General features: G+C 36.0%; 1 protein-coding gene across 2 annotated transcripts in view; it reads right to left on the reverse strand.

Moving 5' to 3' along the window:
- Positions 1–462: 462 nt before the first annotated feature.
- Trim33 (tripartite motif containing 33) overlaps positions 463–27800 on the reverse strand; it is an 85812-nt gene continuing 58474 nt past the window's right edge. The window contains exons 11-20 of one of the 2 annotated variants that reach the window (XM_075981756.1): positions 25126–25323; positions 18288–18420; positions 17107–17170; positions 13873–14029; positions 10794–11143; positions 8846–8969; positions 6889–6963; positions 4001–4153; positions 2439–2489; positions 463–2359 (exon numbers count right to left, since the gene is read on the reverse strand). In XM_075981756.1, coding sequence (XP_075837871.1) covers positions 2147–2359; positions 2439–2489; positions 4001–4153; positions 6889–6963; positions 8846–8969; positions 10794–11143; positions 13873–14029; positions 17107–17170; positions 18288–18420; positions 25126–25323 — 1518 coding nt within the window. In that variant the 3' untranslated portion in view covers positions 463–2146. The remainder of the gene's footprint in view (positions 2360–2438; positions 2490–4000; positions 4154–6888; positions 6964–8845; positions 8970–10793; positions 11144–13872; positions 14030–17106; positions 17171–18287; positions 18421–25125; positions 25324–27800) is intronic. The other variant, XM_075981755.1, reaches the window with a different exon arrangement.

The raw sequence follows: 27800 nt of genomic DNA on the forward strand, positions 1-27800 counted from the left end.
CGCCCACTTGCCAGAGCTTATTTATAACATTACTAAGAATTTTGTAAAGAATTAATATGAAAAACAAATACAAAACATTGGCTCAGAAGCATCACAAAATGAAGTTAGGCCCCTATTCTCCCACTTGCCAAAAATATGCCCTTAGATATACATTTACTTGCAAATCAGAATCATGGATATCAAAGAAAAGAGAAAAATAGGTATAAGTAAAACATCTTAAAATAAATTTTCATCCCTTCATAAAAAAAACAACTTGAAACTTCAATAAAATAATAAATCAGTCTGGAGCATTTTTTTAAATGAACCTTAATTTATAAGGAAAGAAAAGCTAGAAAGAAGCCAAGAGATGAAGCCAGTGGTGTGATCAACATTGTTTAAGCGCAGTATAAGAAGGCCTAAATCATACTCCTCTTTACCCACATCCCTTGTTAAGAAAAGAAAAACCCAAAGGAATCTGTATAATAATTTCTTTAGAGCACTTTATTTGATTCAATGCACACTAAAAATATTCACTTCTTCGACAATTAAGTCAAATAGTTTTCTGAGTACGTCTACAGTCTGAACTGCTTAAACTGATTTTTTTAAGAGGCAAGTGATTTGCCACACATCTGCTGACACCTGAAACGCTTCTGATGTTGATTCTACTTTGGTCACTTTGTAATTCTACTGTGTCCATACAGAAGTAGGACTATAACTTTTAATCCAACGGAGATGCGCACACAGTCTAGAGCACACTTGATTTGAGCATCACAACGAAGAGGAGAAAATAAACCAGATCGAGTTGGTCTATCTGCTTCAGGTATTACTCCTGTCATCAGGCAGTAAACAAAGCTGGGTGCACTCCAACTACCATTCACATGGGGATTGGCTCGTTCTCAGGATTTACTTACAAGTATCTTCTAAGTCATTTAAAGCCCCCAGTCCATGCACATGTCCCACTTGGTGGACAGATGAGTAATCTAACCCCACCGGGTTTATTTCAATATTTTGATATTTCAATAATAAGCTGCTTCTGAAGATTTTTTGAGAAGTCTGTTCTCTATTAAAATAAGATAGAACCTCAAAATATGAATGTGAACATTAGAAATAGACAGCATATATTACAAATCCATTCTTGATAGGAACATTAGTAAGAATACACATTAGCTTAAAAAACAGGCTCAGCAAATGTTGCTGATCTGCCAGAAGTCTGAGCTCACTATTTACAAATAAGACAAAGTGAAATACAGAAAATTGTACACATTTGGTAGCTGACAGATTTCTGTTTACCAATAGTGGTCTACTGGAAACTGGTACAAAGAAAGACTGGGTGAGAGTCAGTTGTCACCTTCTCAATCTAATTTACATGTACAGAAAATTTTGAAATAAATGTTCTGCCTTTTGAGGGAATAACTAACCGCATGATCAGATGATCTGACCAGTATGTGTAATTGTTTAGAAGGGTTTTCTGGAAATGACTTCCATAAAATCTGTATGATCCAGTACTGAAGTTACCATATTCATTTCAGAACACCACTGAAGCTGACTATCAGATATCAATAGTTATGTTCCTTGACCCTATATCTAAGTAGAAAATAAAACTACATTTGAGTTCTTTAAACCAATTTAAAAACTAAGGCCCAATAGATCAAAATGAGAAAAAATACAGTGGCATGATTCAATGCATCTTTAGCGACATTCAAGTGGAATATGATCTACTCGATTTTTAACCAGAAAACAACCCATTTGTGTCTGTGTAGGAAGAGACTTATAAGTTGTTTGAGTAACTGTGTGCTCTAGCAGAGACACAATGATGCAACATGAGCCTCGCCTGACGCAGCATCCTGCACCAATTAACACACATGATCATTTAAGTTTCTAACAGTCAGAGAACCATCTTCATTTGTAACAAATCTTCAAACTCTTTCATGTCTGACTTTGCTCTTACTTAAAAGTTGCAGAGCTCTCTCCCCATTTCTTGACAAGAATGTTTTCTGTATCCATTATTTCAATCTAATACTGTATGAAAGCTACCAGCTTCTTTAAGGAGGTACCCACTGTACACAGGATATTCCAGTAACACTTAAATAAAAGGGCGTTTTGTTTTGTTTCCTTCTTCTGTTATTTCTTTTTTTTTAAAAAACAACTGATTTAAGTCCACGTCATTTTATTTTATATGCACCGGTCTCTCATCGGACTTTAGGCGTTTTCTGCGAGGTTGTATAAAGTCTTCATCAGAGTCTTCCGTTACTTCACCATCATCCTCTTCCTGCTCAAACTCTGGCAAAGGAGCGAAGGTCCTGTCTGAGTAGATCTCTGAGAGTTTATCTTCAAAGTACAACGCAACTGCTTTCCCTGCCTGAGCTACTTCTGAATCAGCCTGCAAGCAAAAGACAGGAATAGTCACCTACTGATAATGCATATTCCTTCACCAAGTTTGCATGGTCTGAAAAGCTTACCTTCAAATTAATCTCTTGTGTGTCTGCATAAACTTGAACAACTTTCATCATCTAAAAAGGATACCAGAGTCAAAAAAAAAAAGGGAAATTATAATCCTTTCTAAAGTTAAGAAACTGTATAGGATTGGTGACGAAAGTCAGCCATACTAGGGAGAACAAATTGCTAAAACCAGGTTAAGTGCTACCTAAAACTCTATAGAACATGGAAACTCTTTACAAAATTGTTAATAAAGTTACTTTGAAACCTCAATAACAATTCCATTCCAAATTATTGAGGTCAATTTTAGTAGGAACTGATCTGAAGACATCAATCTACTTATTTGCGAAAGTATTTGCAAAACAAATTATTAAAAGAAATGCTATTTTAAAAACAGCCAAACTTTCCACAAGATAATCAAATTTTATCTTTATGGTAATACATTATCACAAATTAATTTTTTGTCAGGATAATCAGAATTTTATCTTTATGGCAATACATTATCACAAATTTTTTTTGTTTTGTTTTGAGACAGGGTCTCCCTACACAGCCCTGACTGTCCTGGAACTGCTCTCTACATAGGCCAGGTTGGCCCAGAACTAGCATATATCAGCCTGCCTCTGCCTCCCCAAGTGCTAGAATTATGGTGCATACCACCATGCCTGGCCTACAAATTAACTCTTAATAAAATAAGCAGAATGTGTCTTTTTGTCAATGATAGTACACAATAATACATCCATTTCAAAATAACCTATTTTTTAAAAAAGACAAAAAAAATCTAGATTTTATAGCTTATAATATGAAGATTTTACTGATTTGTTCTGAGGCAAAACTCATAGGGACTTTGGCTTGAGTATTAGGCACCGCCTGGACGCCTCTAGAGACAGCTGTCAGAATTGGATTCTCATCTAAGACCATTTTCTCCTCCTATAATGAAAATCCTCAATAACAATAACAAACTTGACTTTATTCCAAAGACAACAAAAAGTATGCCCTTGACTGAGATTATCTGTTACATTTCTGTTCTTAAAGTATGGGTACCTTTAGCTTCCAAGAAATAGATAAAGTTAACGAAAATCTCATTGCAGAAACCAAACCCTCATGATTACATATTGGAGCAATTATTCAATGGGTATTCAGTTTAGTCTTAACACTCCGTTTATGTGGCCAGTGATGGAACTAAACATGGGCACTGTTAGGTTTCCCATAAGTGCCCCAAATGTGGGTATACATAATCATATCCCACCAAATTACTTCAGACTACATTCTATATTCAACCACAATTCCCTTAGGAAAGGATATTCAAAGAACACTCTTAGTGTCTCATATTTAAGAATACACTCCAAATTTTAAATAATAAACTTTCTTCTCTGGAGCGGAAAATAAAATCAAATTTCACTCTTATAGAATGAAGCTTTGTTTTTTATAAAGTAAAAAAAAGTAAAAACAAGAAATAAAAACAAACAAGAAACAAAAAAACAAAACAGGATATTCTTTCATCAGGAAAAAAAACTCAAAAACCAAATAACCAGGCAAAGGAAAACTAACAAGCCATAAATACTCTATAAGTTGGAAGCTAACATACTTCATTAAACCTTGCACAGTTCTTGAAGATCAAACGGACATCAGCCACAAAATCATCTGGGATTTGGTAGTGCTGGGAATGTTTTTTCTGAAGCTTCTTTTTCACCGTCGATAAATCCATTGGTTTCTTTATAATTTTATAGTAGTTTGGTATCTATAAAATAAATCGTGGCAGGTCAGAATTCTCCAAAATATCAAACTATTTAATCTGAAAATGTACAGCATATTGATTGTATTTGAGGTACAGCAAATATATTTCAAGTTTTCTACCCAATTGAATCTTGAATAACAAATCTTACTGCAAAATATGTGCTGGTTTCCACGGCTACTGGAAGTTCCAAAGGTCCTATCATTAATAAATATGAACGAGACAAAGCAACTAGCAGAAACTGCCTCCTTCAAAACTTAGTCATATCTAGCTCATTAGGTACTAATTTAAAATTTTTAAAGGAGAACGAAAATTAAAGTGTATTAATGTTGTGGTTTAGAGCACAGTGCTGCAGAAGACACCCTCACCGCTTAAAGAATTTCAGGAACACTGAAGGAAGGTTTGCATTTAGTGTTCTGACTCCACCTTTGGCCGCAAGTTTTCTACCCATGAGATATAAGTGTACACTGTAAGACTGCTTTAGGGTTTTGGCTACTGTTTTGAGACAGTCTACTATGCAGTTAGTTCATGCTGGCCTCAAATTGAAGATCCTCTGCCTCAGTCTCCGGAGCATCTACCACATTGGTAGCAGTACCATACTGAGCTAAAAGCTATCTGAATACATCACGAAAAGACTAGAGAATTATTTTCTATTGTGAAATCCCTAAACTTAAAATAAAGGGGCTTTCTAGAATTGATGATTAGTACCTGTAAAAGACACTTTCCATTTGTTAAATCTTTTGTGCTTTTAAAATTCATTTCTTAGCCTATTTAGTAAACAGGTCAACTACTATTTAATAGTCTGTTAACATGGTGACATTCAACAATAAGTAGCTAACAAGTGCAGATAGCACATTTTATATTACTAATGCAGTGAGGATCTCTAGCCTGTTTTCTAAATTGTAGTATTTTAAAGTCTTTATTCCAAGTCTCCAGTAGAATCAACACAAAACCACTAACATGCAAAATATTGTAGGTGTCTTTTCTCAATCTTAACTATCTGCATCAAGAGGACTTTCAAATGGCAAAGTCACTGCGAAAAATTCATCCATACACTTTTATTCAACTAACATTTATACATTTATTTTCTCTATGAGCAACACTGGAACATAGAAGACATAGACTCATAAATAAAATAGTATTTCTACTATATAATTAGAAACGAAAGGCAGAAAATTGTGTTCTCAGTTATAAAGTTAGCTGACATGGAATGTGGTAGTTCACACTTGTAATCCTAACTCTCTAGAGTTAGAGGCAGGATCCTGTAGAGAAAAGAAAAATAGAAGAGGAGGAGAGGAAGGAACTAAAAGAACAAGCTGTCTGCCCCGGTTCAATGTTCTTCTCATCAAAATTATTTCCCTTATGTCAACTTTAAAAGGAGAATGTAGAAATAAAAAAGTTTCTATCAGAGCAACATACACACAATATTTTTTATTTTTATTGTTTTAAAAGACAGGGTAAAGTGTCTTGCATAAGGCCAGGCTGGCTGGCCTCAAAACTGCTATCTTCCTACCCTTGGGTAGTACTAGCTACCCAAGCACTAGCAACAAATAAACCCATCTAACAAACTGTAATTTTAACAAATGAAAAGTTATAGCCATTTAGCTCTAATAAGGTTCTAATTTTCGAATGAGGACATAGCTTAGTAGTGGAAAACTTGCCTAACACAAAGTCTAGGTTCAATTTCCCAAACCAATACACACATATATTAATTAAACAATAGACCGTTAGCAATGTTATATACTATTTATATAAACATTTTATACTGATTGTTTTATATAATCTTCTAAATATTTCAATAAGGTTAAGAATAATAGTGGCACACATCTTTAATCCCAGCACTCCAGAGGCAGAGGCCCAGTGGATCTCATATACATAATTTTTTTTAAATTGTAAAAACAGTATTTTAGGAGCTGGAGAGATGGCTCAGGAGTTAAGAACACTGGTTACTCTTCCAGAGGACCCGAGTTCCATTCCCAGGAACACAACAGCTCATAACTGTTGTTAACTATAGTCCTAAGGGATCCAATGCCCTCTTCTGTTTTCCCCAAGCACCAGGCATGCACATACTGTACAAATATACATGCAGACAAAACATCCATATACATAAAAATAAATTTAACAGAATAGTAATTTTCTTAATTTTTAAAATATTTGTTTTATTTTTTAAAAAGGTGTTTACAAAGTATTTAATCCCAGCAGTGGGGAGGAGGGCAGAGAAAGACATCTACAAATTCCAGGACAGCCAGTTTCAATGTTCCCCATCCCCACCCCCACCCCCCGCCACCCCAAAAAAGGAAAAAGGTGATTAGAGTCTAGAATGAAAGACAAGAAAAGAAGACATTGCCCAAAGAACAGAAAACTTCAGTTAGGCTGATGTAAAAGTTCTATTGAACTTACATGTAAGCCTGACTTACATGTAAATCACATTAATGATACACTGCATAGTTCAAAATTCTTCAAAGGAGTTTTGACATTCCATTCTCATCACAAAAAAGTTAAGGTAATGATGGGTGTGTGTTAATTTGATTAACTCTTTCAATTTGTATGGAGATCAAAAATCATATTATGACCTACAAATATATATAACTTAACAATTGAGTTCTAAAAGTTGGAGAAGTTATCAGAAGCTATTGAGTCACAGAGTAGTTAAGCAACTTACTGAAGAAGATCTGTCTAAGCCACAGCCCATACTCTGTGTTAGATTTCTTTACCAGGATAATACTAAGCATGCAACTCACCGAAACAGGAACAGGCTCCTGGAATTCAATACTTAATTCATGACAATAGAGGTAAAGTAGGAGACGTTCACATTTCTGATCCCCAAAAGAAAAAAAAGAGACAATTTTTTTGGGGGGGGGGTCTGGCAAGATATTTTAGAGAATATAGCTACAAAGTATTACAACAAGCTGAACAGTGCCTTCTATATAATAGATCACAATAATTTTGCTTTCCATTAAATTTTGAAACTATGTTCTATTCTACTTTAAGTATATATCCTTAATAGAACTAAGGCAATTTATCTATTATTCATATTTACAGAAATATGAGTCATAAAAACAACTTACAGTAAATGAGTAAAAATTTTCACCATTGGTACCTAGTGCAATTCTCTAAGGCAGGCAAAAACAAGAATTCCTGTTTGTCAAAGATTCCACTCAGTTCAAAATGAACAAAAACTCTCTGCAATCCAATTTTAAAAAATCTCTTTTCATTCATTCTTTTATCTTTTCTGAGTAACAGTTTTACTATGTAGCTCTGGCTGGTTTAGAATTTCCATGTAGACCAGACTTGACCTAAAATTTGTGACCACTCTCTTACCTCTGCTGACTTACAAGATTTATAAGATAAACTATTATACTAAAATGTGTTATATTAGTAGTTTTATACTTACTTAAGCTTTGTCTAGCATTAGTTTCTATATTACAAACACATTCCTTCTCTTCACAGAGGATTTTCTAAGTATTAGATTAGAAACAAATTTAATTGTGATGACCACAGAACTACATAAGAGGTATTTGGTCAATAGAAATCAGGCTGAGATTCAAAAATTTGAATGAAAAAGACTTTGAGTTTCATTTTTAATATGGGAAGCTATTAACAACGAAGTGATAAATTTACCTTTTTTTTAAAAAAAGAAAAAGAACATTACTTAAATACAGAAAAACATATTAAAAGGGCAAGAAGAAGAAACAAGGAAATTATCACAAAATTATCACAACTCTCTCTCTCTTCAGTCTGAAGATTTCATTGAGGTAAGAGCTTTCTGGTGGTTAACTGCTTTGCTTCTCAGATCTTTCAGCTTGAACCCCAATATCTGTCTCTGGGTTTTATTATTCATGCTACATCTGTTCCCCAACAAAAAAGGTGAAATGTAGTGATATTTTGTTTATGATCTAACAAATAAAGCTTGCCTGAAGATCAGAGTAAAAAGCTAGTCTACTAGTTTCATACAGTGGTGGCACACACCTTTAATCCCAGCAGCCACACTGCACTCATAGAGGCAGGGCAGTATAGTGCACGCTTTTAATAACAGCACTAAGGAAGAATAAAGACGGGATGAGACAGGAACTCTCTTCAGTCTGAAGAGTTAGCAGAGAAAAGAGCTTTTTAGTGGTTGGCTGCTTTGCTTCTCTCATCTTTTAGCTTGAACCCCAACATCTGTCTCTTTGCTTTTTATTATCTGTGCTACAGTCCACGTAAGAAATTATGAATGTGTTAGGGTGGTAATAGTGGGGAGCTAAGCAAAATGGCATTATAATCACGTTTGACTTTTTATCTCACAGGCTTCCGGTCCCAACAATAGAGGTGAACAGTATTCCCATTTAGTGACTGGGAACACTGAGAAAGGAATTATTCGCCTGGCATTTGCTATCATTTTGGAGGGAGAGGATCAGAAATCAGGATCTTAGTTGAAATATACTAAGTATGAAGTCTGACCTGATGGTATAAAACCTGTAACCTGAGCACTCACAAAGGAGAGCTACTGCAAATTCAAGCCCAGCCAGGGCAGTATAGTCACAGACTGCTACATTTTAAAAAAAAATCTTGGTACACCAAATGATACAAAACGTACCAGGTAATGTGCACAATACCCAGGGGTAGGGACTGTACACTGCATGGGTGAGAGAGGGAACACCTACACACATAGGCTAGCAACCACAAAATGACTATTAACAAGTCAGCTTCGACACTTACCCTTTGGTCCACAGGGCTTAAGCCCTGTGCGGTTTTCCCCTTCTTACTGTGTTGCATATTATCACAATCGTATTCAACTTCTGGCTTCCCAATATCTCTGCAAAACGTGCATATCCAGTCCCCACTGAACAAGGAAAAAGGCAATTACTCCACGAATCACAACAAAGTCTATTCTGGAGAAGATAAGTCCTTAGCTGTAAGTCTCTAGTTTCCCTAATTTCCAATTTTGTAGAGAAAAGAAGTTTATGTATTTGTTAAATCTCTTAACTTGTACAATAAATTCTCCAAAAACTTCTCCCAATGACACATCAATTGATTTCCTTCTGGAAATCTAGAAAATTAAACATTAAATATTAGTCTGTTCATGTCACAAAGTCAATGATCAGTTCCTACATAAAAATACATGATAGTTCTAATTCTGGGACATGAAGAATTACTTTCTTGCAAGCACAAAGACCTAGTTGGCACCTGTAACTCCCATCACAGGGGGACAGAGATGGAAGAACCCTGGAGCATACTGGCTAGTAAGCCTAGCTTTTTAAGTAGGTCAAATAGCCAAGAAGAAACAACACCCAAAGCTGTCCTCTGGCCTATACATGCACCTCCCCATACAACAGCATACATACAAAGAAACCGTATAGAGTATGTGTTTTAAAATATTCTAAATACACATAAATATACTATAAATTAATACACTATAAGTAATATAGTGTATTAAACACACACAGATAACGAACAGTCTTTTTCAGAGCCACTCAAAAACCTGGATATACAGACACATACAGGTACGCACAAACATATATATTCCTGTAACTTTTAACTCAAATAAAGCATAGTTTTTCTATTGAATTATAAATTTCACAAATTATTTGTTCATATGCTTTATTCCCTGTCTATAAATAAATATACAGAGATAAATAGAGGTATATTAATATAAGTAGATAAACAAATCCTAATACTAGGAGTTTTATATAGAATCTATGTCAATAGTTTATATTCCCCCCTAAGTGTCTGCCTTTGAAAACTGGCAGAATCTTAGCTTAATCCCACCATCAGGGAGACAGAAGAGGTAGAGCCCTGTGAGTTCAAGGCCAGCCTGGTTTACATAGTAAGTTCCAGGACAGGAGAGGGAGAGAGGGAGAGGGGGAGAGAGGGATAAAGGGAGAGGAGGAGAGAGGGAGAGAGAACTGGTAAGATGGCTTAGAACCTAAGGGTCCCTGCCACCAAGCTTGATCATTAGTTCAATTTCCCAGAACCCATACAGTGGAAAGACTGACTTCTGTAAGTTGTTCTCTGACCCCCATACATGTTCCACAACATCCGTGTACACGTGTGTATATATGCACGTGTGTACAGACATACACATAAACATGTAATAATTTTTAAAAACCACCTTCTTTATTATTCATTACCAAATCATACCTGATAAAATTTAGGTGCGTAATACAATAAAAAAACAAAACAAAACAAAAAAACCAAAACCAAGAACAACCAAAAAAACGATCCTGGCACTGTTTAGCTATTTTTCCCCCATCTTAATGCTTGAGATTGAACCCAGGGTGTCTTATGTATACTAGGCACATGCTCCACCACTGGGCTACATATTCTCAGCCTCATTATCTGCTGGTTTTTGCAGTGAAAAAGTTCGATCTTTAAAATGGGTTTTTTTTAAAAATATTTATTTATTATTTATTATGTATACAATATTCTGTCTATATGCCTGAAGGCCAGAAGAGGGCGCCAGACCTCTTTACAGATGGTTGTGAGCCACCATGTGGTTGCCGGGAATTGAACTCAGGACCTTTGGAAGAGCAGGCAATGCTCTTAACCACTGAGCCATCTCTCCAGCCCCCTAAAATGGGTTTTTATGAGAAAAGCCCGAATAACTTTCCACTAGACTTTTAGATGTGAGAATAACAGGATTACAAATCAATTCTTTTCCTGGTACCTTGGAAAGCTGAGAAGCGTTGGAACATGACAAGTAAGATGAAAGACCTTCGGACATTTTTCACAGCATAACAGATCCCCTCCATTCTGGCAGACCGCGCACCAGTCTTCATTCGGGTCATCATCTTTGCTAGTGCCATCTCCTCCAATCCTTGCCGACCTGTGCATGAGGTTTCGCACTGGAGACTTCCCATTGACCAGGCTACTGAGTCCTGACTGTCTGCAGCTTTCATTCGTATCTGTAGGTTCCGTTTTCACGTGGTTCTCCAGGCCTGCTAATGTATCCAGCTCACTCTCTAGATGGAGGTTAGTTGAAAGAGGTGGTGTCAAACTACTCTCAGGACTGCTCAACTACGAGAAAACAAAGACAAATATTTTTAGAAAATCATTTAATCCTTACTTATAATACAGCACATATGTATATACATTAAGGTTAAATTAAAATACATACATAAAAATTATTCTGGAAATCACATTAGTGAAACAAAAGAATATAAAAAAATTGCTGACATATGCTAACATGATTTTTCAGGGTTTGGTCCCTCTAATATTGGTTCACTCAGATAATTTGGAAATTTAACCATTATACAAAGTGATTGAGAAATTTTTTTTAAATATTTTATTTATTTATTATGTATACAATATTCTGTCTGTGTGTATGCCTACAGGCCAGAAGAAGGCACCAGACCTCATTACAGATGGTTGTGAGTCACCATGTAGTTGTTGGGAATTGAACTCAGGACCTTCGGAAAAGCAGGCAATGCCCTTAACTTCTGAGCCACCTCTCCAGCCCAGTGATTGAGAAATTAACTAACAATCATACTTTTTCTTACAGAGAGCTTATTACAATTTACTAATCAAAATCAGTTATATAGCATTTGAGAAGTATTTTATACTTTTCTTTGGCACACATATTATTCAATTAATGCAAGATTATGGCAATGTAAAATAGATCTTTTACCAGACCATGCTCTTCAGTGGGGGCACTTTTTTTTCCTTTTTTAAATTATAAATGCTTGACCAATAGCTCAGGGTTATTACTAACTAGCTCTTACAACTTAAATTAACCCATTTCTATTAATTTATGTCATGTGACTTGTAGCTTTACCTATCCTCCAGTATGTCTTCCTCCCGCTGCATCTCCTGATGACATTCCCAACACCACCCTCCTTCCCAGCATTCTCTCTGCTCCAAAAATCCTACCTAGCTACTAGCCAATCAGCTTTTTGCCAACATTGAGACCAATACATATTTACACTGTACAAAGATTGTTCCATAGCATCTCTAAATTTATTAAGCTATTATCATAGTGTGTGTGTGTTGTGTGTTTGTGTGTGTGTTGTATGTTTGTGTGTCTCCACTATGTGGTTCAAGTGAGCAAATACAGAAATAATACTAATTATGCTCAAGTTACCAAAAAGTAGAAAAGGAAATGATCTTTCAAACACTCTCAAAATGACAGCATAACCCTGAAAACAAAACTCAGTGTCAACAAAAGGAGGAAAACCATGGTGAGCATATGTAAAAATCCTCAAATAAAATACTGCAAGCTGAACTTAACAATGCCTTTGAGAATCTTCAGTTAGGATTCATCACAGGAAGGCAATAATTGTCTAATATACAACTCAATAAACAGGATACTCCCTGTTAAAGTAACGAACATAAAGTCCATAGGTTCACCTTTAAAATATCAAAAAAATAAAGTTCAATATCGCATGATGAACGGAAAGTAGTGAGCAAGTAAAGTATAGCAGAAACGCATTCCAACAAAACAAAAGAAATTCATGATAATCTAATAGGCTGTATGTTTCATGGGGAAAAGCTAAAAGCTTGTTCCTAAAAGAGAAAAAATAAAGAAATGTTCACTTCAACTACCTTAAGTCAACATACTTCTGGAATTCTTAGCCATGACAATCAGCCAAAAGACGTGCAAAGTGGAATAGAATTCATAATGTCACTATTTACAGGTGACACGATCTTATATATATAATTTCCCAGACTCTATCAAAATATTCAAAATTAATAAAAATTATAGAACATCTGAAAAGTAGTGAAAAATATCGCTATCTGCCATGAGGAACTCTCTGAAGTAGAAATCAACGACTATATGGCTATATGACCTAGCAATCATATTCATATTTTGAGGAAGCATCTGCACTGCCATACATACGTTATCATAATCACAAGAATCAGAGAAATCTACATGTGAATGGTGGCTGAGGGGATGAAAGTAATGCACACCTGTACAACGGAATAAACCCTGACCATTATGACAGCAGGGTGGAGGTGAGTGAGCAGAGACAGTCGCTTACATGTGGAATAAAGGAGAAGTTGATGTCATGGAAAAGAATGCTGGTTACCTAAAGTTAAGGACAATAACATGGGGAGAATCTAGGAAGTTTTATCAGTGAGTATTAATATATCATTTGGGAACTTTCTAAATTAAGAGTTTTAGCTGAGAAGATGATGACATTGTTATAGACATCTAACTAAGGTTGTAGCTTTTTAATCCATACATTGCAGTGAACATAATACATTGAGATTCCTATGTGTCAATAACACAGATAGAAAAGTAAAAAGCCTGGGCAAGAAGAATAATAAAGCGTGAAATAAATGAAGATAGGTTTGAACTTTCCTCCACTGTTTTATAAACTGCATAAACTATTTCATCTAAGAAACTCTAGAATGGTTACTATGAGACAAAAAGAAAATCTATCACAAAGACTTTGATCAACAATCTTCTTTTATATTAACTATCTTAGTGCTGAGCTCCTGGGTTACAGACCACAGTTAAGGTTCTCTTGTGGCCCTAAGATCCTATGTGTAAAAGGAGACCATTATTAGAACATAATTTCGCATCGTGGCATTAGCATAAATATAAACTTCAAGATAATATCAAGTGATACTTAATGCAATCAAGTCTTTTCTGATTAATTATAGCTGACTCTTAAGAGCAGAAAGAAAAAGAGATGCTTAGCTTGTGTCAGACGTAAGAATTTAAAGAGAAATAGATATGCCTAGTACGACGGAAGATAAGCAATGTGACCTCCTACGTCTTTTTAGAGCCTAGGGGAGCTTACCATACAGGCACTCCTCCTGCCATCCTCTGTCTTCTCTTGTTTCACAGCTCCTGAAAAGCTGCAGATCTCTTCTTCAGTCCCAGGTTCTTGCTTGACCTTCACCTGATCAGATTTGAAACTATGACTTTTCTCAGCAGTTCTTCCTGAAGATCCACAGCTAGTAAGAAACAAAAGCCACATTTGATCGTAAAGCATAAATAAAAGGAAAGTACTATTATTAAAGATAGTAGACAATTACCTCAAAAAGGAATTGTAAAAGACATAAGCCCAGACCTTAAAAGTACATTTCATGATCCAAAATCCATTTAAGGATCCTAGTAAGTGATTACACTTCCATGCCACTACAATTTGAACATCCATATCTAAAACACCTGAGATTAGAGTTTTGAGACATGTTTTCCTACTCTGAAATATTTGCAAATACAGAGTGGGATGAGTTGGGATATGACTCAAGTATAAACATGAAATCCATTTATGGTTCTTACATATACAACCTGAAAGTAGTTTCATACAATATTTTAAGTATACTCGGCAACTTGATTGCAACCTATTGTAATGTGAGATTAGCTATGGAATTTTCCACTTGGAGCATCATGTGAGTGCTTGCATTTTGGGAGTATTTCAAATTCCGTGTTAGGGATGCTCAACCTGTAGCATAAAACATCAATGATTGTGCCTCTTTATAGAAATAGTTCCAACACTAGCATCTCAAACATCTAAAGAATACAACATCAGCACAAGCGGTAAAGAAAGCCTCACAAAAAAAGATTATTTCAGATTTTTGGGGATGACTGGAAGAACAGAACAATAAATAGCAAACAACCTGGTACAAACCTACTAGAATCAATATAAATGAAAGTGGAGAATATAGATATGTGGTTAAAGGTTTTACATAAAGCACAAACAACAAAAACAATTCACCACTGAGCAAAGTAAATAAGACTAGTATAGCTAGGGGCTGTAGAGATGGTTCAGTGGTTAACGAACTGGCTTCTCTTCCAGAGGACCAGGTTCAATTCGCAGCAGCGACAACTATCTATAACTCCAATCCCAAGTAATCCAATACCCTCAAACAGACATTCATGCAGGCAAAACATCAATGCACATAAAACTAAATTAAATTAAAAAAGAAAAGACTAAAACCGGGCTGTGGTGGCACATGCCTTTAATCCCAGCACTCGGGAGGCAGAGGCAGGCGGATCTCTGGTGAGTTCGAGACCAGCCTGGTCTACAAGAGCTAGTTCAAGGACGGAAACCAAAAAGCTACAGAGAAACCCGGTCTTGAAAATCAAAAAAAAAAAAAAAAAAAAAAAAAAAAAGACTAGTGTAGCTACTCAGAGTGAAGTTTTCACTGTTTATCTTTTTTTCTGAAAGCACTGGTTATTCAAAGTACTAAAAAGTCAACCAAGTAGTTTAATAGGAACAGCTTTCAGAATAGATACACATATAAAATCCCAATTCTCTAATATCTTAGTTAAAACTTCATATTGTATTAAATTAAACAGAGTACAAAACAGTGAAAAGAATGTATTGATGGAGGAAGGTCATTGGTTAATAATGAAACTGCTTGGCCTGACAGGTTAGAACGTAGGTGGGTGGAGTAAACAGAACAGAATGCTGGGAGGAAAAGGAAGTGAGGCAAATGCCATGCCGCTCCTCTCTGGGGCAGATGCGATGAAGCAAGCCACCAGGTCAGACGTGCTGAATCTTTCCCGGTAAGACTGGTGCTACACAGATTACTAAATATGGGTTAAGCAAGATATGAGAGTTAGCCGAGAAGAGGTTAGATATAATGGGCCAGGCAGTGTTTAAAAGAATACAATTTGTGTGTTGTTATTTCGGGGCATAAGCTAGCCAGGTGGCCGGGAGCCGGGTGGCAGGAAGCGGCCCACTGCTCCTTCTACAATGTATTCACTGTTTAATCTTAAAAACCTATTTCTTAGCTCTATTCAAAGGCTGAAGAAAAAAAAACGAACAGTTTAGAAGTAATGAATGCTCTTAATACCAAGTAAACATTAAAATTGTGTTGAAATAAGTAAATTCATAAAAGTACAATAGTCAAACTCCTGGAACACTACTGAAGGAACCTGGAAATCAATTCATTACAAAAGTCAATAAAGAAAATTTATCTTGCTGCCCCTTAATTCAATAACTGACAAGGTTTCTTTACAGAAGCATTCTAAAGCAGTAATTATCAAAATAATACTTTTCAACCAGTAAAGATACTTGACACAGAGCTCAACAACCTCAATTTGAACTCCAGAACCCACATGGCAGAAGAAGTTATTCCCATAAACACGCCCCTCCACACACATACCACGAAAATTTGAAGAGCTCATTGGTTAGCCAGTAACCAAATCTGAGCTCCAGGTCCAGTGATTGTCTCAAAATGTAAGGTGAAGACATGAACAAGATACCTTACATGACCTCTGGCCTCCACACACATACACTGCCCATATGAACTCAAACCACACATACAAAAAAAAAAAGTGCTCCCAATGGAAGCACACAATACTACAAATGAAGTATTCTTGCTTCCTAATTAAACATGCTCTATTAAATTTCTTATTTCTAAGGCTTATTTTTAAGTGTGTGTGCAACTGTGTGTATGTGTGCACGCATACACCCAACTTAGGTGCCTTCAAAAGCTAGAAGTGGTAGATCTGGCTAGAGCTGGAGTCACCTGACATGGATGTAAGAGTCAAATGGCTCTTAAATTCAGAGTTACCTCTCCAACAAGTCCCCACACCTGCAAACCTATGCTCTAAACTGCCCACACTGACAAAAAGGGAAGCAAATTAAAAACAATGAGAGAATTAGAAATCTACAAGAGAAAATTCTACATCTGGAAAAAAATTAAACTGATCACTTATACAAACCAATCTGTTGATGACAGTGTATAGGATTTATTTAAATGTGGTTCAAAGAAATACTTGCTTTAAATAAAGCATTTATGTGGATAAATTGGTAACTTAATCAACTGGACCTAAACAATACTGAATAGTCCACAAGTAAAATGACATAATTTCTGAGTTTTGTTTCAAATAAACCAGAAAAGGGAATGGAAAAAGAGTACAAAGAAAAGAAGACTGGGTATAATAAATGTACTGACTGTTGAAACTTAGTATATAAAAATGAGTTTACTTTTATTAACTACATCTGAAATTTTTCTTAAGAAAAAAGTTTTAAGTAACATAACACCATAAAAACAACAACAACAACAAAAAACCTCACCTGCCTCGACTGCCGGTGCTAGATGTACTAGGAGGTCTCACGGGTGTGTGAGAATTGGGTAAGCCTAAAAAACAAAAGTCAGATTGAGGATCAGAACATTCAAACAATACAGTCTGACTCAGAGACTCTTGTAAATCACAGACAGCTGTAAAGTCAGAGAGGGCAAATATGATTAGCAGACACCGACCAGCTTCTTCCAGCTGAATCCAGACTCACCTCAGTATCTTATAAGTATTGCCCAAAAGCAAGAAGTAGTAGATTGAGAAAGTTATCATTTCTTCACATCACAAAATAGACTATATATAGTCCTTTACTCTTAAAAATTTGAGACAGTGTTTCATTCTATAGCCCAGACTGGCCTTACATCCTCAGCTGTCCACTGCCTCCGTCTGAGCGCTGACACTGCAGTGACACACACACCAATCAGGCACTCATCCCTTTTCAACATCCTGAAAAAAAATCTCACTAAAACTCAACGATATAATTCAAAAAAATGTTATTATACCTTATGTAAAAATCTTTACCTCAGCCAGGGAGTAGTGGTGTATACCTTTAATCCCAAGCACTGGGGAGGCAGAGACAGGCAGATCTCTATGAGTTTGAGGTCAGCCTGGTCTACAAGAGCGAGTCCCAGGACAGCTAGGACTATTACACAAGGAAACCCTGTCTTGCAAAACAAAAAGCAAAAAAAAACCATCAAAATGAAATAAAACCCACCATATATGCATGCGCATTTGAAAAACGAACGAAGAAAAGTCAACAAACCTTGAGAAAAGCAAATTATCCATCATAATCCAAGTGATCCTCATTTAACCAGTTGAAGCCCTTGAAAAGTTGGAACTATTCCTTCCTTTCAGTCCACTTCTGAGTTTTACACTGTACACTAGACTGTAAAGTAACTCCTCCCTGAGTCTCTAGCTTGCGAAAGTGCCCTGCAGATTTTGGGCTTGCCAATGCACAGAAACATAATCAGGAGAGCCAATTCCTTAAGAGGATTTCTTTTCCATCCTCTGTACCACATCATGTGTGTAAAGTGTATATACATATGATGTATCTCCACACACACACCTCCCTTTTGTTGCTGTTTTTAGCTAAATACAGATACCAGGAGGCAGCCTTCACTCCTCCACCCCTACCTGAAGGTGTTAAGAGCAATGAAGCAATATCCCTGTTTGTTTTACCTGAAGATCCGGGTGATAAAGCAGAGGGTCCTGGGGAAGGATTCATGGTACTTGTAGGCTGTGGGGGTAGATGACTGCCTGAGATATATCTACTCAGTAGATTATCTAAACTACTTGAGCCAGCATCTTCCAACTAAAAAGAGATAAAAATAAATTTGCTTTGATTAAACTGAGGATGAATAAATTAATGTCACTGTTTGTACTTTAATAAAACAGATTATGCAATATCAAGTTCAACCTAACTGCTGCTTCCTTAGGCTCTCCTGAGAACAAACACAGTATGAAGTTTATGTTACTGAAACTGTAATTTATACTATACAACAGATACCCAGCTGCAAAGACAAACTTAATAATCCATTAAGCCCTGTCTAACTACAAAAATAGTTCTGACAGGACCGGCGGTGGTGGCGCACGCCTTTAATCCCAGCACTCGGGAGGCAGAGGCAGGCGGATCTCTGTGAGTTTGAGACCAGCCTGGTCTACAAGAGCTAGTTCCAGGACAGGCTCCAAAGCTACAGAAAAACCCTGTCTCGGAAAAAAAAAAGTTCTGACATACTAACAGTTCACCTTCTTTTCTCAAAGTTGCTGGAGGACCCTTGTCCTAATTCTCCCCTTCTTTAGTGTCCCATCAGAATCATTCATACAAGGAGAAATACATGTCAAAACCCAACTTAAAGCACTGACCAGTTTTTACATCAGCATCCAGCCTGAGCAAGGTGCATCACTGTATACAAAAGAAAGAAAAAGCAGGAAATCTGAACTCATTTCATACTTAAGAGGCAGTAGGATAAAGTTAGAGGATAAACCATTGCAATTTTGGGACAGTTCTCCAAAAGAAGAGCATCAGTTTCCTGATCCTAAAATAAGTCATCTATCCTACAGAATGTGATGATTCAGTGAGGAAATTTTTACACAAGTAAAAAGACACTGCGGAAACTATATGAAAATCCACACTATTAATTGTCAATCTTGCTTGATTCTATTTATTCCCACAATTCAATCTGTTCCCCAGACAAAGGCCAAATTATTTCTTATACAAATCTATTTCTGGCTTAAGAAAAAACTGTGCACTTAGTGCCTGTTCTCTTTTCTCCCTAAAAGTGAACTAAGTTTTACAGCAATCTCCAGCATCATCAAATGTACAAACAATTGATCAAAAAAGTGAGTTTGTCCAGTGGTAGATACATATATTTGACTTGTCCTGAAACTGCTGAACTCTTTTTTCCACCAATGGTATGTGAGGAACCTAATTCCTCTACTTTCTCACCAACACTATAGTCAATATGTAATGTTTCAGTCATCATTTCCATAGTGACTAGAATTGATTTAAGTGAACAGACTGTTATGTGTTATGTTTTTAATTTAAATTTTAAGATTTGTTTGTTTACGGATGTTCTGCCTGCATGTATATATGTACATATGCACATGACATATATGCCGTGACCAACAAAATAAAGAATCCTGTAGTTTTAAAAGCAAGAAAGCTATAGGAACTGACAAGAAAAAGGGGGTAGTTTCATTTTTTTCTGATTAACTAAAAAAACCAATCTAAAACAGTTTCTTTTATAGAGTCTACAGAGACCTTCTGAACTAAAAAAAAAGGGAAGGAAGGAAGGAAGGAAGGAAGGAAGGAAGGAAGGAAGGAAGGAAGGAAGGAAGGAAGGAAGGAAGGAAGGAAGGAAGGAAGGAAGGAAGGAAGGAAGGAAGGAAGGAAGGAAGGAAGGATCCGTTAGAATATTCTTCTCATCCCTCCTCACCTACCACGTAGCCCAAGCACAAGGACCTTGTTGAACACATGATCAAATTAGAAACCCTTTATGAAGCTCACAGAAGTCCAGGCACCCCTTCCTACTTTCTCTAGACTGCTTTCATGCCATCCCTGTCTCCTTTTCGTTTCCTCACTGGCCTTATTTTTGCTGTACAAAAGATCTTTTCTACCTCATTGAGTTTTTAAATTCTGTTAATTTTACCTCATGTAGTTTATTGCCAATCACTGCTTTCCTAATTCCTACTCACCCTACAGGTTTCAAGGAAGTTTAACTCCTTACTAGATTTACTCTGTGCTTTCCTCTTTAAGAAACAATCATGATTAGGATTTTAAATATGTATACTCTCTGCCAAGAAGCCTCTCGCCTCCAGTGTTCCTCAAGTAAGTGCTTAACATATCTGTCAAGTAAATATTATGTTTCCTTTTAAATATAAAAATCTCTTGGTTCTTCCCCTAAAGATTTTTTTTTACTTATAAAAATTATAGTGGAGGCAAGCTAATTATAACTAATATTTATTAAATATATACATTACAGCCACCAACTTACATAAATTATTTAATTTTCCTAGTAAACTTAAAAGGCAAATTCAATTAGACTCAACCATTTAAGAAATTAAAGAATGGTTGGTTGGGTGTGGTGGCACACACCTTTAATCCCAGCACTTAGGAGGCAGAGGCAAGTAGATCTTTCCTACACCGCCTGCTGTATTACAAGCAAGTGTTGATCCTTTGAGCTGCACACAGGCGTGTGGAAGCCATAGGAGCAGTCTGCAGAGTCACGTTCTCTTCAGTCAACCTTGCAAGGTTTCTAGGGATTAATGCAGATGTTAGACTTGTAAACAAGGGCTTCTGCCTGCTGAGCCTCCTGGTGGTCGGAAAATGCAGTCTGCTTTCATGAGAAGGTGATAGGAAGTTGTAAATGAATAGCAGAATGCTTCATATTTTAATGTTCCACTTACAGTAATAGTGTATGTGCTTGATTGATTAATACAGTAGGCGCATTGGCAGATTGTAATATTTTCCTTCTGACTGGTAAAATAGTTTTAATTAGGTTCAAGGTGAGGATTTCAGTATACTGAGGTCCAAAAGCAACATATTCCTGGAAACATGGATCACTTAAACTATAGCTGCATTTCCTTCAAATATTTGGGAACTTGTCACATATTGGGCTCTAGGTTCTGGCTGTCTAAAGATCAAAGAGAAACAATCTTTGATCTCAAAGGTCTTACCATGTAATAAGGATATAGTTTTTTTAGGCATGTTCAAATCATGAAGTTATTCCTCATGTGGGTATATATAATGATGTACACACCCCACAATAACTTATTTTTTAAAATTTATTTATTTTTTATATATACAGTGTTCTACCCGTATACATGCATGCACAATAGAAGAGGGCACCAGTTCTTATTATAGATGGTCATGAGCCGCCATGTGGTTGCTGGGAATTGAACTCAGAACCTCTGGAAGAACAGCCAGCATTCTTAACCTCTGAGCCATCTCTCCAGCTAATAACTGAATTTTTTTTAAGGTCTCACCTCATTTTTTTTTTAAAAAGATTTATTTGTTTGTTTGTTTGTTTATTATGTATGCAGTGTTCTGTCTGTATATATGTCTGCAGGCCAGAAGAGGGCATCAGATCTCATTACAGATGGTTGTGAGCCATCATGCGGTTGCTGAGAATTGAACTCAGAACCTCTGGAAGAGCAGCCAGTGCTCTTAACCTCTGAGCCATCTCTCGAGTACCCCTCACCTCATTTCTTTCTGGCTATCTAATTGTCAAATTATAACATCTTAGGAAAAAGGCTAATGGTAGTAATTCCCAACCAATTTCATATCATCTATCTCTTCAATATTTTATTATCTCCCAGTAGTGAGCACTTTTTCAAGCCATTGCTAATAGTATTTTAACATCTAAAACAAAATCATTATGCTGACAACCAAACCACACATTACATTAACATATTCAAGTACAAATCAGCTATTTTCTGGATTGTGCAAAATAGTTAAGTCTGAGAGTTTATCTCTGTATTTCTTATTAAACTTATTATTTGCAATATTCATTTACTTTGATTAATGTCAATGTTGGATTTCTCTATGCAAATTCCTAATTTGGCCTAATTTCAGCTCCATTACATAATTTCTTGGAATATTATTATTGTGACTGCCAGACAAAATCAGTCTTTTGGAATGCACGACTATACTTTGTGTTAAACGATTCTTCTAAATCCCTGTTGCTTAATAATGCCATTCACAACAAAGCCATTACTCATTCAGCACTCAGTAATGTTGGTGATGCAAGGAAACCTGCCCTATGAAAAATTATGTAAAAAAAAAAAGCATAATTACATACAGCACATAAAACTTAAAAATGAAAATAATGACTACTATTGATGGGTGTATTTACTATACTTTTCTGGTTGTTATAGTCCTTGCAGTTATAAGAAGACTTCACAACCTGGCATAGTGACGCACGGCTTTAATTCTGACACTTGGGAGGCAGAGGCAAGTGGGTCTCTGAGTTGGGAGGCCACCTTAGTCCATATGGTGAACTCTAGGGTAGCCAGGACTATAAACTGAGAATCTGTCTTTCAAAATAAATGAAGGAAGGTAGGTAGGTTGGTTTCTTATACACGATACAGATAAGCACTATACCACCAAGCCACATGCCCCAACACAAAGTTTACTCTTAAAAATGTTTGCTTTCCGTGTTATGATGGCACAGCTGCATAAATTGAATGCTGCAGGGAAGTACCATGCTCATCAGCAGGTGGCCAACACAAAACAAAATCTGGTAAAAACAACAACAACAACAAAAAAACATGGTATTTTTTGGAGGTTTTTGTTTTTTTGTCTTGGCTTAAAAAAAACAAACAAAATAAAAGCTTACTTGTCTTTTGTTTATATATTATGGCTTCCAAATTTGTATCTCTATGGGATTTCTGCATCCATATCTATATGTGTTCATTTGGCTCCTTTTTTCTTCCTGTCCATTTGTTTTGCCCTATTGAAGTTATTTTTATTTTATATTAAAGAAATAACTTACACACACACACACACACACACATACACAAGCTTATAGACCAGTGGTTCTCAATCTGTGAATCACAACCCCTTTTGGGGGTCAAATGACCCTTTCACAAGGTCATATTAGATAGCCTTCATAAAAGGTATTTACATTATAATTCATAATAGTAGAAAAATTAGTGACAAAGTAGCAACAAAAATAATTTTATGGTGGGAGTCACTACAACATGAGGAACTCTACTAATGAATGGGTCACAGCATTAGGAAGAGAACCACTGTTATAGACAAAAGCCCACAGTACTAGTATGTCCTTAGAAGCAAACAGTAGAAACCAAAATATCCATCATCTACTGCATGAACACACTGTGAAAGATCCAAAGCAAGGAAGAGACACGGGATACATGCCTATAAACCTACCATGTGAGAGAGTGAAATGAAAAGTCAGACTGAGATTAGCATGTGATACATAGTGGATTCCAGGCCATACTGTTCTACATTTAAAGACCTTATCTTCAAAAGAAGAAAAGAGAAACAACATTCTACACAACACAGTATTATTCAACCCTAAGAACAAATTGTTATTCTATAGACTTGGTAAACATTACACTAAGTGAAAGAAATAAAAGGTATAAAGAAATGAAAGACATAAAAGCCCACAAATTTTATCTTCAAAAAATGTGCATAACAGAAACAGAAGAACTATCAGTAGCTTCTAGGAGCAAGAAAAGAAGGAAACAGATAATGATGCCAATGCTACAGTTTTGAAACCTAAAACCACAGGTGACAGCTGAACAATACTTGAAACAATGACAAACTAACTTTTCAGGTCTACTACTTTCTTGGTGTCGCTATGAATAATGAAGAGAGTCTAAATTTATAATCAAGAGTTTGAATCAAATTCTAACATTTTGGGGGGCTGGAGAGATGGCTCAGAGGTTAAGAGCACTGGCTGCTGCTCTTCCAGAGGATCTGAGTTCAATTCCCAGCAACCACATGGTGGCTCCCCAACCATCTATAATAAGATCTGGTGCCATCTTCTGGTGTGCAGTCAGAACACTGTATGTATAATAAATAAATAAATCTTTAAAAATTTCTAACATTTTTACCAACTACATACATAGAAAAGTCACTCACCATTATTTCATTATAAATATCAACTTTACATATTCCAGATGATTTCAAGCATCAAAATTCACAAATTGCCCAAGAAAGCATTTTGTTAACTATAAGATAACTTACAAATGTAACCTTTTAACTTACATTCCAAAAATTTAATTACATTCTATTATATAGTCTAATCCCTACAGTACCAATCCGGTTACTGTTTCCTTGGTCGGGAGACCCCAATCTCTTCAAATATCAAGAAATAATGTCAGTAGTAGACTGACAGAATCACAAGAAGCCAGTGGTTTTCAAATAACTTTGAAGTTATAAAAAGCATCATTTAAAACTCTAACACAGCCAGACAATGGAGGCTCATGCCTTCAATCCTGGCTCAGAAGTCAGAAGCAGATGATCTCAGTGACTTTGAGGCCAGCCAGGAATACACAGTAAGAACCTGTTTCACAGTCCTATTTCAGCAGCTTCACTGCTCCTTGACGCCCTGGTGACCCCCAAACAAAAGTCATACAAGTAGGGGGAAAATAGTATAATCCTCAAATATTTTATTTATAAAAGCTGAAGAAATGAGAAACCTCAGCACTTTATGATTCATCTTCTCCTTTTCTTCATTATTTCTTCTCTTTTACTATGTCCCCCAAAGTGCCTGATATCTAAACCTTTCAACACAAGCCACTCTCTGCTCAACTGGTTTTAAGGAGTGGACAACCATTACTGTACTTGTTTAAATAGACTCTTCTAACTTTAAAACATGGAGGAATACCAGTTTCAACACAGGAACTTTAAACTTTAAAAATGTGTCCTTTACTTTTCACAAGGTTCGTTCAAGTAAATTATTGGTCCTGAAACTAAAAAAATTCTGAAATATATATCTTTTTCAATTAGTATGAGATTTTAAACAATTTGTTTAACTTAAATACAAACCTGTATAGGTGGAATATCTGGCAATGATGGAAGGTTTTCTGGATTGGTGACTGAGGGAATTAGTTCTATTGCTGTAACAGATGGGCTGGTGGGACCTCGATTTGCATTTGCCATAGTTGCTGTAGTAGGGCTTGTTGGGTTGATTGGGTTGTGTGCTGATACAACAGGAAAGGGTCCAGCATGCCCTGGGTTTGAGTGCTGTTTAAGAAAGAAGGTATTATAATTATGTGCTCTTGCCATCTCTGAACCATACCTTAGAACAATATAACTATCTTTAGTGTATCCTTTCCAAACTAAAAGTATCTGCAATTGACAAAGAAATGGAGCCTCTCAAACTTATACAAGAGAAGAGTTTGAACTAATCTTTCCTTTTTATGTACTATCTAGGGTAAACAGATTTGCAACTAATTGTCAACTTGTCAGCCTACTGATATGATCTTCAGAACAAGGATATAAAGATGTAGAAGGCACCAAGTTTACAAATAGTCAGCCATGGAAGGCACAGTTCTAAAGGCACTATTCTGTGATCCGTTAGTCGTCTATCTAATAAAAAAAAACTACAAATTTAACAATATGGTAGAAAGAATGAATTTAAGAAAGAAATTATGACACTGATTCCTAGTTCTAATACTATGAAGTTTTAAACAGTCACACAATCTCAGTAATTGTGATATATAGATAAATGATCCCTTAATGGTTTCATAGACTGGGCTGCTATGAGGATTATTTAAGTTAATATATGTGCAGGTCTTTGGGAAATCACTAAACATACAAAATTAAATCAATCAAATATTAAAAAAATAAAAATGCTGACAGTGACTTCTGAAGGGAAAACTCTAAAACCTAATGGTCTGATTCTTGGTACCCTTTCAAATGTTAAACCTTGGTACTCACAATATTTAAAAGTACCCCAAGAACTAAGGGGTACACGAGTATATCAATAGTTACAAGGAAACCAGCATCTTCAGTCTTCCTAGTATTATTTTAAAAACGTATTTGCCTAAGACTGTGTCATGAATGGTCTTTTCACAACTGTCCTCTCACTTGACAAAGTAATATGGCATACTGCTGAAAAATATGGGGGGGAAAAGCTAAAACCAAATTACAAAGTTAAACAAAGGCACAACTGAAAAAGGACTTGGGTATCAAAGGGGCTGATACTGCAAATCATCAAAAATGAAGAGCCAATAAACCCGACTAATGAAACACAACTGTGAAAAACTCCATTAGAAAACATTCAAAAAAGTGAGAAAATATTTTTGTAATAAAATTTCTACTCTCCAATTACATTAATCTTTATCAATTTTCTTGAGCATTGCATAAAAACAAAACACAGTAAGAATCAATTATTCTTATTTTAACAATAAATAATAGTAAAAAGCATATAACTGAAAAGGAGGTTACAAGACTACACTTAAAAAATATATACTTTAAAATTTTTTACATCATTTGATTAGTATTCTTTTTTATGTATATGAGCATCTACATGTATATGTGTGCACCACACGTGTGCAGTGCCCAGAGAGGTCAGTAGAGGCCATCAGATACCTTGGAAAGGGAGTTAAAGACAGTTTGAACACCAAGTGGACACTGGGAACCAAAGCCAGGTCCTCTGCAAGAGTAGAATTGCTCTTAACTGCTGAACCATCTCTCTAGCCTCATCTGTCTTAAACCACATAAACCTATTTTGTTTCCATAACTGTGTACAAATAATACAATGATAACTTTTCAACAGAAAGAATTTAAATCTTAGGAAAAGCCTTTGCTATCACTCGATTTAACCAATAATTTTTGTTAAAAATAACTTTATCTTTTTTAAAAATTTATTTTTATGTATATGAATGTTTTCCTAACAGGTACATCTGTGCACCACATGCACTGTGTCCGGAAGTATTCATATCCCCTGAACCTGGAGTTGCAGATGGTTATGAGTCATCAAGCAAGCACTGGAAATCGAATCTAGAAGGGCAGCCTTTGTTCTAACCACTGAACCATCTCTAAGTCCCACTTTCTCACTGTCTATCTGAGCCATCTTACATCCCACTTTTGGCTTTCAAGTCAATATTTACAATATCCTAGAAGATTTTCACCACTAGTTACAAATATATAAAAATTTTAAATATAAGGTAATCAAACATTTTTCAGAAATCTTTCTGGGTGTAATTTTGGTAAAGAGCTACAGAATCATTGCTTTAAGTGTTTAACATGTAGACTAAACAAGCAAACTTAGAAGTTTATCCTAGTCTTTCTTTGATTTGGAAATTATTTGATTCTACTTAAGGAGTATTAGTTTCTGTGTATGTGTGCATGTCTAGCTGAATGCAAACACACTCCATGTACGTAAGAGAGGATGCTGCCATGCGAGTGCTATGAACTTAAAGGAAGGGTTCATAGCCTGAGCCATTGACAAACTCCCTATTCCCCAAATTTGAGCCTCGTTGGTTATGGCTCAAAATCTGTTATAGTAACATCACCATTGCACTTTTATATTAACCGGTGATTCTAAGAGCCTCTACAGCATGTTTGTTTAATTTTTGAGACAAGATCTCTATAGACCAGCCTGGCTTCCAACTCCCGCTACATCTACTCTATCTCCTGAGTTCTGAGATTACAGGTGTGCATTACCATACTCAGCCACAGCATGTTCATGTTTTGAGAAAGCACTGTTTTTTTTT

The sequence above is a fragment of the Microtus pennsylvanicus genome, chromosome 7, assembly GCF_037038515.1.
Source record: "Microtus pennsylvanicus isolate mMicPen1 chromosome 7, mMicPen1.hap1, whole genome shotgun sequence".
NCBI lineage: Eukaryota > Metazoa > Chordata > Mammalia > Rodentia > Cricetidae > Microtus > Microtus pennsylvanicus.